The following is a 14,337-nucleotide window of genomic DNA, read 5'->3' as shown; positions in this document are numbered from 1 at the left end:
CAGGAGGGAGACTGTGCCAGGAGAAATGGTGCTGTGGTGAAGGTGCCTGGAAAGGGCTGAGCTGAAAACCAAGAGAGGGGTTTCCACAGCTTTCAAACAGCTGCCACAGGGAGCGATACCTTCCACTGCCAACATGAAGGATATCACTGAAAATGTCTCTCTGGACGGTGCTGGCTGGAACCAGGTGGCATGTGAGGGCTTGCGGGTGAGTGAGACTGGCGGGGAGGGACCGATGGGCTCAGTCATCCCGTAGCTGTAGCTCTTGCCCGGGAGCTGGGAGAGGCAGGAGAGTCCAGGCTGCCAACTGGGCTGTGCAGGGAAGCGAGCCCTTGCCTCCTCCAGCTCCAAAACAGGGAGCAGAAAGTGCTGTGTCATTCCCTCACCCCCCCCAAAGTGCACAGAGGGGACGAGGCCAGTGCCACGCATGGTGCAGGTGGATGCCATGGTGGTGGGGGTTGAGGGAGGGGATCTTGAAACACTTGGATTGAGCAGAAAGTCCCCGAGCATGACCTGGGCAGGCCTTTCCAGGACATGCTTTCAGGATGCCCACATTTGCTGGGCACCCCCTGCTTTTTTTTTAAAAAAAGTAAGTTTGACGTAAGCAAGAACACTGAGAACTAGGTGAGCTTGGAGGCTTTAATCTGTTTTTTCAGGCTGCTTCATGTCATGCTGCTTTCTGCTGTGTATCTAGACCAAAAAGATGAAATATCCTCAATTGCTGTGAGGGTAGGAGGTACAGACAAAGGCTGCTGGCCAAAGATACCACAGGCGGGGATAGGGTCCTCTACACAGGGAACAAGTACATTTGCTTTGGCTAGGAAATGAGCCTGACTTCCAGGAAAATCACAAGGCTTTGCAAGAGATACAGCTGTCAGGAGTAAAAACTACAGGTGTGAACAAAGAAATAAACCCAAAACCAGAATGCTGCCTCAGCAAAGACATCCATGTAGAATTCAGGAATGTATTTCCAGTGAGCCTTAATTTTTAGCTGTCCTAACTCATGAATTTCAAATTTTGATCCAGTGGACTAACAGTGCTGAAGTAGTACATTTTTTTCTCAAAAACAGAGACTAACTTCTTTACAGTGGTGTGAAATTTATCTTCATTTTGAAAGTGATCCCAGTTTAACAGAAAGTAAATAGAAGGGCACAGCACAGCATGTTTGGCCCTCACATATACCTCTAGATCAAAGTACATTTAACACTGATTAACAGATAATTCATTTCAACCCTTCAGACTTTTGCTACAGTAACTCATCAGAAATACTGTCATACCCAATAAAACAGATTTCCCTTTGTGCTTTGCCTTTTCTGAACTCAATTTTTAATAGGACTTTAAGTATTGTAATTAATTATTTTAATTAACTTAACTTTTCCAGACCGAGGCCCAGGAAACTATTTTTAGCTCTGAAGAAGATAACAGTCTGTATTTCACATACAGTGGAAAATCAAATGTTCTCGAAGTGAAAGAACTCAACTACCAGGTAAAGTTTAGATAGATAGATAGAGAGAGAGAGAGAGAGAGACTGATAGATAGATAGATAGATAGATAGATAGATAGATAGATAGATAGATAGATAGATCGATCCCTTCAGCAGGGATCATATCCAGTAATGCCTCTTTCTATATGCAAGCCACTTAAAAAGCCAAACAAAGCTGAAGTTCACATGATGAAGTTCTCATGACTGTTACACACATACACAAAAGTTTTGTGAGAAGAAAGGCTGCAGTATTGCAGCCAGAACTCTTGGCTGCAATACTGACAGCAGGCTAAACTCTGTCCTAAACTCATCTAGTAAAGCTAGGGGATAAGACAGGGAAAGAGGTCTGTTTCTAGGCTCTGTTTTTTCTCACTCCTGAGCCAAATCATTCCTTCCAGGACTGGGGCAGAGGAACTTTCTGCCCAGCCAGCAATGGTGGGAGCCATTGATGGCAAGAATGAGTATGTGGAAGGAAACAAAGGTGACAAACAAGGAGGATTTCAGGGAATCAGTGACATTTTTCATCTTGCTTTGTGCCACCGTGGCATTTGAAGTAGATTCCAGAGTCTCTTGCATAATTTGAAATCACATCAAAAATTTCAAACGCATAAAATTTACAATAGCAATAAATTATCAAAGTAACAGAGAACAGAAATAGCTTTAGTGATTAACAGAATTAAAAGCAAATTATGGAAACCATAAAACCAAAGATCTTTCTTCCATTAATTTTTCAACATTAACGATATATTTTAATGTATAATCTGTTTGTAATATCATAACTTTAAAAATATTTATTGCTAGATATTTTATTATTTGAATAAGGGACTTGTTTCTTTCTTGGGTAGGTTAACATGGAGTCCCAAATTCCCTGGTATGAACACCTTGCACAGATGAAAATGCCATGGACCTGGAAGTCAGATCCCCATTCTCGGGTGTCAATAATCCAGAATCTGAATTTAAAAGTTCAGAGTGGGCAGATGCTGGCTATTATAGGAAGCACTGGTAAGAGCAACCAAATGTTATGCTTTGACCAACTCTCAACTAAAATGTACACAGCCAAGAGCAATCCTCTGCAGACTTTTGAATGGCAAAATCTACTTGAGAAACAACTCTTGGAAATGGGCCACAAAAACATTCTTTAAAATGTACAAGATAAAAAAGCAAGAGGAAACAAAGAATGATATTGGGAAAAGGGGGCGGGGGGCAAATCTCAACCAGTTTTGTTATGGCTACATATTTTCTGAGGTTTAATGGGTATTGCTTTAACTGTGGCCTGCAGACCCAGCTCTGCTGGACATGAATCAGCTTCATGGCTCAGATTCAAACCATGCCAGCTGCAGACCTGACCTTACCCAGGAACACAGCAGACAAATGTCACCAGGCCCCATAAGAAAGATCAGTGGCAACTTGCACAGCCATAAACAGGAGTTCCCTTCTGATTGAAACATCCTAAGAGGATAAAATGTTGCATTTGGATTAATTAAGAGAAACTTACAGAGAAAAAAAGACAGCTCCTCTTCTGCTTGGCTGCAAAATGTGTCCCTTTTCTCTTATATCTTTTTTTTTTCTTTTTCTCATTTTCTGGTGGGACTGGTTTTATCTCCTCCAGGCTGAGGCTGACTGGGAGAGGTGTCCTTCACCCCATGTTGTTAGTTGAGTCTAAGCTCATCTAGAGGGATAAGAAGTAGACACGTGACCTGTTAAACTGATGTAAAAGGTATCCATACTTTGGAGGTAAAACCCCCAATTTAACTGAGGTTAGCTCAGTGGTTCAGTGAAGATGTTCTCTCTTAAAGGCCAGGCATGTTTGCCAAAGAAATTTTAACTTTATTTCTACAAAAGAGGTCTTTCTTCCCTATTGCCATGGGAATTTTTTCTTAGCACATAATTCTTCATGTAACTGAAGTTCTACCTTAGTGATTCTCCTGATAATAAAAAGAAAAGCTTGTGATAAAATAACATACTGAGTTGTAGATACAGCACCTTTGTAAGGTAACATACACTGAGCACAAACCCTTTTCACCAAACTAGTCAAACTATTTTTAAAAGCTGTTTATCATCTATTTCATCAAATGCCTTAGTAAAATGGATTAAACTGCTGATGGGTTTCAAATTGTCAATGGCAATCAATATGTCACTCTTAAATAGAGCAATGTGTGGTTTACAGATGGATGGGTTTCTTTTTTAAAACGTATATATTAAGAAATAAGTGTGGAGTTAATCTCTTCAATAGGGAGAGTAGAAATAAACGACATTTATTCACAATAGGAGAGCTCCGTGTGTTTACATACAGTATCATACAGCAAAAAGGAAAAATTAATTTGCTATTTAATTCCAAATCAGCTATTGTTTTCATTGTTTTACTTTTCTTACCTCTGAGTGTGAGCCAGCTCCTCTTAATTATTCAAATGACTTTGTCTTATTTAAGTCATAATAATTTTTATTTCAATCATTATCAAGATTCCTATTGTCTGTATAACCATTCAGTGCTGTAGTCATTCAGCTGTTCCAGATGATGATTCTGGATTTACAGTTCCCTCCACAAAGCAAGCTCTTGTTTAGCATGGAGATGCCAGCCATGCAGCCGGCACAGGATATCAATTTCCCTTCTGTTTGAAAAGTGAATTAGAGGTAATAAGCAAAGATATCTGTTTTCTTGACTTCATGGAGCTGTTCTCAAAGACCAGTTACCCAATGCTGCTGAGAAATTACAAAGGTTAAAGCTACTTACTCTGTTCCAGAGGGGAGGGATTTCCTGAACATGAGCTTGTAGTCAATATTTCCTTTCAAGACCATCCTGTGTCTGTGCCACTGGAAAAGCTTCAGGAAGGGTTGCGGGAAATATGTTAAGGAACAAAACCTCCTATCCTCTGTCGTGCGACTGAATCACTTTTCAAAACGATCCCTTAGAAATAAATTTTATTTTCCATTTTGATTTTTCTAGCTGGTGGAAAGACATCCTTGCTTGATGTGATAACCTGCCGGGATCACGGAGGCAAAATCAAGTCTGGTCAGATCCTGATCAATAACAAACCCAGCACTCCTCAGCTTGTTAAGAAATGCATCGCACATGTGCGGCAGGATGACCGACTGCTACCCCACCTAACTGTCAGAGAAACACTCTTGTTCGTTGCCAAACTGCGCCTACCAAAGTTTTTTTCAGACTCACAAAGGAAAAAAAGGGTAATTAAGCTCTTGGAAAAAAAAAAAGTTGTCAAAAATGTGCCTGACAGGAACTATCCAAGAGATTTGGTGTGCTTGGAGTCAGAACAGCTAATCTGTCATTTTTAAATGTAGATTATGAATTATGAACCTTTTTCTTCTTTCAAGATAGAAACCAATTGTTTCAAAGATTAGAAAAACTGATAATCTAGAGAAAACAGTAGAGGTTGAAATAACAACTAAATCGCTGATCCCTGAGCCTTTTTTCATGTTATCTCTAAAACCACGATTTGTTTTCAAGTGTCTCTTGATCAGATAGCACCGATACATCCAGATGACTTTTAACCACATTAATCATATTTTCAGTTTTATCTATGCATGTATGTGCAAATAAACCCTGTCCCATTTTGGATCCCTCCAGGTAGAAGATGTGATAGCAGAACTGCGCTTGCGTCAGTGTGCAGACACCAGGGTAGGGAACGAGCACCTCCGTGGCGTGTCAGGAGGTGAGAGGAGGAGAGTGAGCATCGCTGTGCAGCTGCTTTGGAACCCAGGTGAGCAAAACCCTGACACCTTCCTTGTGCCCTCCACAGACCACTGGGGGAAACGGAGCAGTAAATGCAGACAGGAGCTTTCAGAGAAGAGCCCTACACACAGTTGCCCCTGGGGCACCTTCAGGAGTCCTTGATTCAGGACATTCACAGGGTTTGCATCAGCCTCTAGCAGAGGTTGCCTCTCCATAGCAAAGCTAGACATACTAACTGGGTGCTGTCTGCTTAAATTGAAATTACTGCTGGTAATAATAATAACTACAAGTATCACAGAAATAATTCTGTACATTCAGTTTTTCAGTAGCCAACCTACTTTCCCTTTTGTTACCACTGCCAATGGACAAGGGGCAACAGAGGCAGGCCAAGGACTCCTGGGAGCCTTCAGCCAGTGCACTCTAAAACCACCATCACACAGGCTTCTGAGTTGCCTGAATTCACCCTCACAGCTGTGCTTGGTTTTGAACATATCAGCCTGAGGTTTGTTTTTTATCTGACCGCATGCCACAAGTTACTTTGGAAGGCTGCTGGACAATTATAAGATCAAGACTGTTTTCCTTTCCTCCACTCCAGCCTATTTACATGAGGAATGTTAACAGGCAAGGTCATTTTCTTGGCTGCATAGTCACTCGTTGTAGTCTTGTGCAACTCACTGATGGGGCTGAGTTATGATGTAGGTGAACTAGAAATTTCCATTGTCTTCAGCAGAAACAAAACATGAGGCTAAATCTGTAATTAATTTTGCAGGAGTGAATCACCTATTTCCTCTTAAAAATATCAACAGCAGTAATAAGCTTGGCTGAGCCTCTTTTTGAGTGAGATTTCTCATCGGCTCTTTTACTGGGAAATGGATCTGAGAATTTTTTGCTTATATAAAGTTACATTTTTGTAATTATATGGGCCAAACAGAAGTCGTCCGCTGTAAGTGATGCTCAGGATTAGATTTGATGGTATTGAAGTAAAAAACCAATTAGTTCTAGGAAAAATAAGTAAAGCTTTCTTTACCTTTCAAAGATGCATTATACTCATCAACACAAAAACCATGTCTGTGTACAGATATTGCCTTGTACTAAGGCCAACAAATACAATGCAAAGTAATAAAACTCTTTCAAGTTTATGACAACCAATTGCAAAACAAGCAGAAAAAAGCCAAACCCAAGCATATGCATATCTCTTCATGCATATGTGCAAATAGGTGCAAAATAGAGCACTGATTGTGAGGAGGAGTTATCTAAATTCATACCAATGAAAATAATCATAAAAATAATAAGCAAGATAAGATTTAAAATAATTGCTACGGTCATCATGTTCAGTCAGATAAAAGAAGAAATTGCCATTGTTGAATATTAGGTAATGCTGGTTTGAAAAATACTTTGGACCCAAAAAAAAAAAAAAAAAGAGTACATCAGTAAGATTTCATGCACTAGCACCATTCCACTTAGAACATATTTTCCAAATCAAACATGCTGCTTTCCACAGCTGAACTTATTGTCTTTGGCAGGAATACTCATACTTGATGAACCCACATCTGGACTGGACAGTTTTACTGCACATAACCTGGTGATAACATTATCCAGACTGGCCAGAGGAAACAGATTAGTTCTTCTTTCACTTCATCAGCCCCGGTCAGACATCTTCCAACTGTTTGATTTAGTTCTTCTGATGACTGATGGAGTCACTGTCTATTCTGGAACAGCTAGAGACATGGTCCAATATTTCACTGAACTAGGCTATCCCTGCCCAAGGTACAGCAATCCTGCAGATTTCTATGGTTAGTATCAAGCACTGCCATAACAAAAAAATTTACTGGGAATCATTTGCTTTTGTAAGCATATCAGCTAACATTGATTTTTTATTGACCATAAGTGTCTTAGAAGTGCCTTATAACTTACTCAAATCAATACCATATAGCAAGGTCAGTTTTTAATAAGATCCTTATCTGTCAGTACAGGAAATGTAATCAAAACAAGAACTATGGATTAAATCAATTTTAAGTAATCCTCCTTCTAAGCCTTCCAGGTGTAGCAACTCTGCTACATGTTTAGCACACCTATTCTCATGTTTTAGCTTACTGAAACTTTTACCCTCACTGAGAAAGACATGGAGGGACAGATCAATTACTTTCTGTAGCCAATTCTCTGACTTCTAAATCAAGAAATATGGGAAGCTAGTTTCTCAGGATGAGGAATAATACATACCTGGAACATTAAATGGGAAAGAGGAGTGCTACCCAACAGAGCATATTGGAAGGGTGAAAAAAAAAAACCAAGAAGAGCAGTCCTTTTATTCCATTACTCAATGAAAGTTAGCTACATGGTTCCAAATCCATTCTTTTTTTTTTTTTTTTTTTTTTTTTTTTGCTACATGCAAAGGGAATCTGGGGCCCTGTTAATCTAATGTCAGTAGTCTCTCACCACAGAGGTTAGTGCAGTTCCAGCCCTCAGGCCTTTGCACTTGAGTTGGCAAGGAAACCCTGTACAGACACCAGCTGCAATGCTCTGGAGTAACCTCTTTGGCTGTGCCTATGTGGCAGGCAGTGTCAACTGGTATCAGCTGTGGAGAGATAAACAGAAGTTAATCTCCATGTCAAGCACTGCAAAAAGACCTTTGTCACCACCACGGTTCAGAGTGGTGCTGCTTAGCCATGCACAGCCTTGAGGAAGGTTTGCAGCAACCCCAGATGGGAATAGACAATATCAGGCTGGGCTGGGGAAACTGGTAACTACAGCCCGTGGTCAGGGAGACAAACCCCTATAACATGGAGGTGAGGAGGGATGAAAAAGAGGGGTGGAAGATCATTTAATGGCATGCAAAGAATCTATACCCAGAGGAAGAGAAAGAGAAAACTAAGAGGAAGAGAAAAGGAAAAGGAAGATGAACAGAGGAAAAAGAGGAATGGAAAAAAGAGAAAAGGAGGGGGAGAAAAAGAAGGGTGAGGAAAAGGAAGGGAAGAGGAAAAGGAAGGGAAGAGGAAAAGGAAGGGAAGAGGAAAAACACAGGCAGCAGGAAGGTGGAAACAGGACAGGACGGTAGAGGATGCTGCAGCATGAAGGAGCATCTGATGGAAACATACAAATGGTGGCTGTATGTCTGATAGAGAAAGAGGAGATCATGGCAGAAGGGATGAGGTATCACAGGTTACAACCCATTTCTGATGAGTTACAACCCATTACTGATGGAGTCCTGCTGAAGAGGGGCTGAACAGAGATAGCCAGCACAATGTAACGAGTTACAAAATGCACAGCAATAGCTCTCTCAGAAAGCATCTGCAAAGTGTCAGGTATTGTCACTCTACACAGAAAGTCAGCCTTGGAAAATACTACTATAAATTTAGATTACAAAAAAAGTAATAATGTAAAGTAAAAAATGCTAAGTCAACTACTGTGGCTGCTACTATGTTGTCTTTAGATAATATTTTTCTTGGGCTTTCTCAGTATTAGGTAAAGTTTATGGCCCCTCTGTAAGATACAAAAAAATATTTAAATCAGTTACATAACTGACTGTAAATGCTACATGGAGGAAGGAAATCCAAACTGTTTATTCTCAGCACCCTTGTTAAACCATTATCAATTTAGAGAAATCTGAAATAGTAGTTTATAGTGTTATAATAAGTAGTTATGAAACCTTTCAGTGATTCACTGAAGGAGTAGATAACATCTCCCAATACAAAATACACATTATCAACCTGTTCTTTAATTACCTGAAGTAACTGATAAAGATTTAACCACTGTAGCTTAATGCATGCACACAGGTCACACATCGTGTTCATGATGAAATCTTGGATTCTAAACACATCAAAAAGTTATCACATCTGTAGCACATGGACTCAACTCACATAATGTCTTGCAGTTGATTTGACCAGTATTGATAAACAGACTGCAGAAAAGGAGACAGAAAGCCGAAAGAGAGCCAACACTCTTGCCAACTTGTTCCTAGAAAAAGTTAAAGATTTTGATGATTTCTTATGGAAAGTTACCGAAGGAGACAATGGTGCAACCACACTCAACAAGCAAAGGTAAAGAGCATCATACTGCAGATCTGGAACAACAACTACAACCTCTGCTAATTTTTAATTTTTTTTTCTCTTTTCTTTTGGGAAGGTCCCATTTAAATTCAGAAGAGGCTATCAACATGCCTCATCAGTCAAGTGATCAGTTACCAGGAGTCTTTAAGCAGTTCACTATATTATTAAGGTAACCTTATATTCAGCATAAACAGTTATGTTTATGGTCCATTTGTATTCTAAAGCGTAAGACAGAAGCATAAAATGAGAACTCAGGGCATGCTGAAAGTGCACAGCTACTGTAAGGTCTGAGGAAGCCACAGAGCAGAGGTGTTGCTCTCCAGCCACTTCTCTCCAAGCCTGTAGTGCTGCTTGTGGTTGTTGTGGCCTAAGTGCAAGTAGAACATCACTAGCAGTATCAGCCTTTGCTTGCATCTGCTACAGGTCTTTAACAGAGAGAATTGTGCAACTGAAGCCATTGCTTTGTGCATTTCTGAAATCAGCCTCTCTCACCCCCCTTGCCTTCCTTCAAACTTTCAGGTTTTCAGACCTGAAATACTAGGCAGCTACAAATGCTCAATAACTTTGATTAGGTCAAGTCCTTTACAGAAGCAGACAGCCCAACTCCCATCCTTCTCCAAGTCAGGATGTTCCACAAACTGATTTTAGCAGAGTGTTTGGGGCAATGTATCTGAATAGAACCTGCATTTGTAAGTACAATCCTGATGATCAGTGTTGCTGTTTTCCTAGCCGTCAAGTCTCCAATGACTTCAGAGATCTTTCGATGCTATTAATCCATGGATTTGAGGCCCTTCTCATGTCATTATTAATTGGATTTTTGTACTATGGCCATGTGAAAAACGGACTCTCTATTCGTGACACAACAGCACTCTTGTACATGCTAGGAGCACTAATCCCATTCACAGTGATTTTGGATGTTATTGCCAAATGTAAGTGCCAGTTTTCTTTTAAATGTTCTTAGAAAATCAAAATGAAAAAATTCCTAAATCAATGCAAAAAATACGCTTATTAACGCAATCCTAGGATGAAATCAACTTGTTTGTTCCTACCCTGCAGGCCACTCAGAAAGAGCTATGCTTTATCACGATTTGGAAGATGGAATGTACTCTGTTAGCCCATACTTCTTTGCTAAGGTAATTGGTTTTGTTGCCAGGAAGTAAAACCAGCTGGCTATAACACTGAGGAACACTAACAAGCCAAAGCCTTGCTGTATAAACTATCACAGTCATATCAGACTTTGTTCTTCTGTGTCTGCCAGCTAAGGCTATTGTTCTTGCTTCCTTAGCATTAGTAGACCAAACCTCACTATTTTATATTTTCTGCCATAAGTCATTGCTGAGATCTCAACCCAGAAAAGCCAAAGAAGAATATTTCACTAGGTTGTTTAGGCACAATTTGTGGAGTTTCAGGACCAAATTTGAAAATGTAGACAGTTTCACATACCTGCATATTTGATTTGCTGCAGCATCTTTGAAAGTGAGATTACATGTCTTGATCTGTAAAACAAAAGAGTCATATTAAATGCTAAAGCAAAGATAAAACAAAAGTGGCAAAACACTAACTGAGACATCTCCAGGAGTTGCTTGGGCCTGTACTGGTCAGAGACAAACAATTTTATTAGGTGCGTAAAGAGCCAGGGTTTCTGGGAATAAATTTAGAACTTTAAATAAATTACATTCTCTTTTTCTCAAGGGTTTAGAATAATTCCTTCTTTATGATGTTGCTACTGTCAGATGAGTTCTGCCTGCCATGGCATCTGTAATTTAGGTTTCCATTTCTGCACAAGATTTTAAATGCTTATTAGTGGTTGCCAGAGAAAAATAATCTTTGCATTGTGTCACAAAGACTGCACATTATTCATAAAGAAATCGATGTAATTTGTTACAACCTTAGTATTAGAGGATTGTAGCAACCTCTCTTTCGAAGAAATAATCATAATACTCTCTATGCATATCTTTAGATAGCTGAGAAAATTCTAAGCATGTTTTATTTTTCAATGAGTTAAGTAGTTACTAATTGGACTGCCTTTGGGACAAAGGAGGGAAGTAACCAACAGCCAAATTTGTCCCAGCTTTGATCTCATGCTAGGGTCAACCAAATCTGGGCAAATACAGTTGTGATGAGCCAGGAACAGTATTAGTGTTATCAAGCACACCAGTTATCAGATAAAGTGTCTTAAATTCTTCAAAGCTGCCAAAACTGTAATGAAACAAGACAGCTAATCTATAACAAGAGCCCTTTCATTTTAACAAGTAGCTATAGGTATTATCACAACTGAAGAAGAATTCAGTGGTGACACACATTTGTGTTGTGGATTGTTTTTTCATGTCATTAACACCTAATGGGGAGGAGACTGCATCCTAAGGGAGTATTGGGACTATTGCCAGTAGTTTTATGAACAGTCTAGAAGTACACTGAGGTGCATCTCAGGTTTTGTGATAATCATTCAACAAATTTTTATTTCTCTCCACCCCCCCCTTTTGAACAGATTTTAGGGGAGCTCCCAGAGCACTGCACTTTTGTTACAATTTATGGGATTCCCATCTACTGGCTGGCAAACCTCATTCCTGAGCCAGAACATTTCCTGCTGAACTTCCTCTTGCTGTGGCTGTCTGTATACAGTGCCCGTGTGATGGCACTTTGGGTGGCAGCTCTGCTACCAACCTTACAGCTCTCAGCCTTCTTTGGTAATGTCCTTTTCACATCATTCTACCTGAGTGGTGGTTTTGTGATAAGCCTGGAAAACCTCTGGACAGGTAAGACAAAGCTCCCACCATCCCTCCCACCTGAAGCACGGATGGTTTTCAGCAGGGACAGGCTGTTGTGAGGCTGAGTGTGTCCCACGGAGGGAAACTCAGTTTTAGTCCTACCTTTGCAATTTTCTTCTTGGATGGTGACAGTGGAGTCAGATCACTCCCTTTGCATCAGTTTCTCTATCTGAAAATGAGGTAACAATAAGTTTGGTCAAAAAGGCACTAGTGAAAGGCTCAACTCTTACATGGTTGCTAAATTTTTCCATAAAAGAATTATATTCAGGAGATAAAGATTGAGTTCCAGTGAAACTCAGTTCACAGTGGACGTTTGATGAACCTGGACATTAGCTCTCTCCTAATTTTCCATTTCCCTGCAACAATAGGAATTACATCTGACATTTTTTCTAAGAACAAACTGTTACATGTTCACAGCCTCTGTCTGTCAAGAAACCAGACAAACCTGCTGTATTTAGCAGCAACACAGCAGTTTATTAAGTCTGAAGTTTTGAGCATGTTGATCAATTTCTCTTTCTCCCATTTTTTTTTTTTTCCAGTTCCATTTTGGGTTTCTAAAATCTCTTTTCTCAGATGGAATTTTCAAGGCATGATGCAAATTCAGTTCACTGACCTCACATATGAAACGACAGTTGGAAATACTACATTTCAAATACCAGGGAAGCTTGTAAGTCACTAACAAAATTGTTACAAACATTTCATAACTAATTAGAATTTTATTTATATACTCACCATGTTTAAGTAGATGTTGTAGGCCTCAAAGTTAGCAAGCACTGAATGAATATCTGAAGTCATGTTACACTTGGTGTGTTTTAAATTTGTCCCTCCAGATGTCCCTATAGCAGTCACTTATTTTATCTCTTTCTTTTTAGCAGAAGAAACAAAAAGGAAAGAATAGACTAAAGGGCAACCATTTTCTACACAAGCCCCAACTATGTGCTTGCTGAAATTGTTCAGGAATTGTGTTCCTCTGCAATACCCCAGCCCCTAGACACAGCATAGCTATAACCATCTATCAAACCACTCTGGAAGTCCCACCCAGACAGAAACCAAGGTGAAAAGGCAGCAGGAGCCAGCGAGTCACAGACTGGTTTGGGTTGGAAGGGACCTCAAAGATCATCCAGTTCCTACCTCCCTGCAGGGAGGCAGGGGCACCTCCCACTAGACCAGGTTGTTCAGAGCCCCATCCAACCAGGCTTGAAGTTCATGCATAAAAAACACTTCACAGATCCAGCATGAACATTATGTGTTCTAATTTTCTGTTAACCGTGGTTACAGGTCATTCAGGCTCTCGACCTGGACTCCCATCCTCTCTACGTGAGCTACCTCGTCCTTGCTGGTATCATTTGCAGCTTCCTGCTTTTATACTACTTATCTCTGAGGTTCATCAAGCAGAAATCGCACCAAGACTGGTAACGGCGAGCCGAGCAGAGGAGGCAGCAGGTTACGGCGTCCCTTGCAAGAAACCAGGGACGGCCCATGAGTTCATTTTTGGTCACCTGAGCGGCCGGGCAGGGGGGGAGCAGGGACCGCCCGGCAGCGCGGCGAGGGCCGCCCGGCTGCCACGGGATGGCAGCAGAACACCAGGAGTCGGCAGGCTGGAGCCCGACACAGCCTGGGACTTGCGGGTTTTGTTGGTTTTGGGGGTTTGTTTTTGGTTTTTTTGGTTTTTTTTTTTTGACATATGGTTTTCATAGGCGACAACACACTTCTGAGTTCTCGACGCCTTGAAATATTCTGAGCTATGAAACACTGATTTAAAAGGATTCATCCCACTTTTTTAATAGCTGGTGCTTTAGTCCATCATGTTTGAACACGCAGTGATCACATATTTAATGCGGAGATCCTGGAGAGCAGTGGAATCAGCACACGCCAAACACTACTTTCTGTAAAATGTAACATGCAGCCCTCTTAAGAACAGTGTATAGGAAAGCAACACAAAATATTTCACTGATGCTTCAGGAGAACACGCAAGGGTGGGAAACACAACTATTAATCAGTCTGTGTTGTCCCTGCTTGCTTTTGTTTTAAGCCTTTGCCTTTGTGTTCCAGTTAGATGCTCTTGATGCCTCAAATGGGTATTTTCTTGCTGTACACATGATTTCTTGCTAGGGACAATTTTATCTTACCTTCTTGGATTTATTTGTACAGTATAAACACATACCAGTTGATAGTTATTAATCACATCTTTCACCATGGCAATACAAATCCCAGCAATCTGCCAAGTTTGGTTCCCAAGACTCTCAGTACCAAACTTTCCCCTCCAGTAATTAAAAATCTAATGGTGCAATCTGTGAAGTGCTTATAATTGTGCACTTAGTTATGCTCAGCCATAAGAAAGAAATGCTCATAGAA

At 40.5% G+C, this 14,337-nt stretch overlaps 1 protein-coding gene across 3 annotated transcripts; it reads left to right on the top strand.

The window, feature by feature from the left end:
- The first annotated feature begins 69 nt into the window (after positions 1-69).
- On the top strand, positions 70-13,757 carry ABCG8 (ATP binding cassette subfamily G member 8). 3 transcript variants are annotated; one of them, XM_071739470.1, is made up of 13 exons: positions 70-205; positions 1,379-1,483; positions 2,326-2,482; positions 4,425-4,663; positions 5,064-5,196; positions 6,692-6,961; positions 9,040-9,205; positions 9,291-9,383; positions 9,944-10,143; positions 10,271-10,347; positions 11,703-11,970; positions 12,522-12,649; positions 13,261-13,757. In XM_071739470.1, exons 1-13 carry the CDS (start codon positions 134-136, stop codon positions 13,396-13,398), a joined length of 2,046 nt encoding a protein of 681 aa, XP_071595571.1. In that variant the 5' UTR covers positions 70-133; the 3' UTR covers positions 13,399-13,757. The 3 variants fall into 3 exon arrangements, with proteins under 3 accessions (XP_071595571.1, XP_071595573.1, XP_071595572.1); XM_071739472.1 differs by lacking the exon at positions 6,692-6,961; XM_071739471.1 differs by lacking the exon at positions 13,261-13,757 and having other exon boundaries at positions 12,556-12,649.
- The last annotated feature ends 580 nt before the right edge of the window (positions 13,758-14,337 follow it).

The sequence above is a fragment of the Heliangelus exortis genome, chromosome 3 (genome assembly GCF_036169615.1).
Source record: "Heliangelus exortis chromosome 3, bHelExo1.hap1, whole genome shotgun sequence".
Taxonomy (NCBI): Eukaryota; Metazoa; Chordata; class Aves; order Apodiformes; family Trochilidae; genus Heliangelus; species Heliangelus exortis.
Note: the sequence above shows the minus strand (reverse complement) of the source record. Positions and strands in the feature narration are given on the sequence as shown.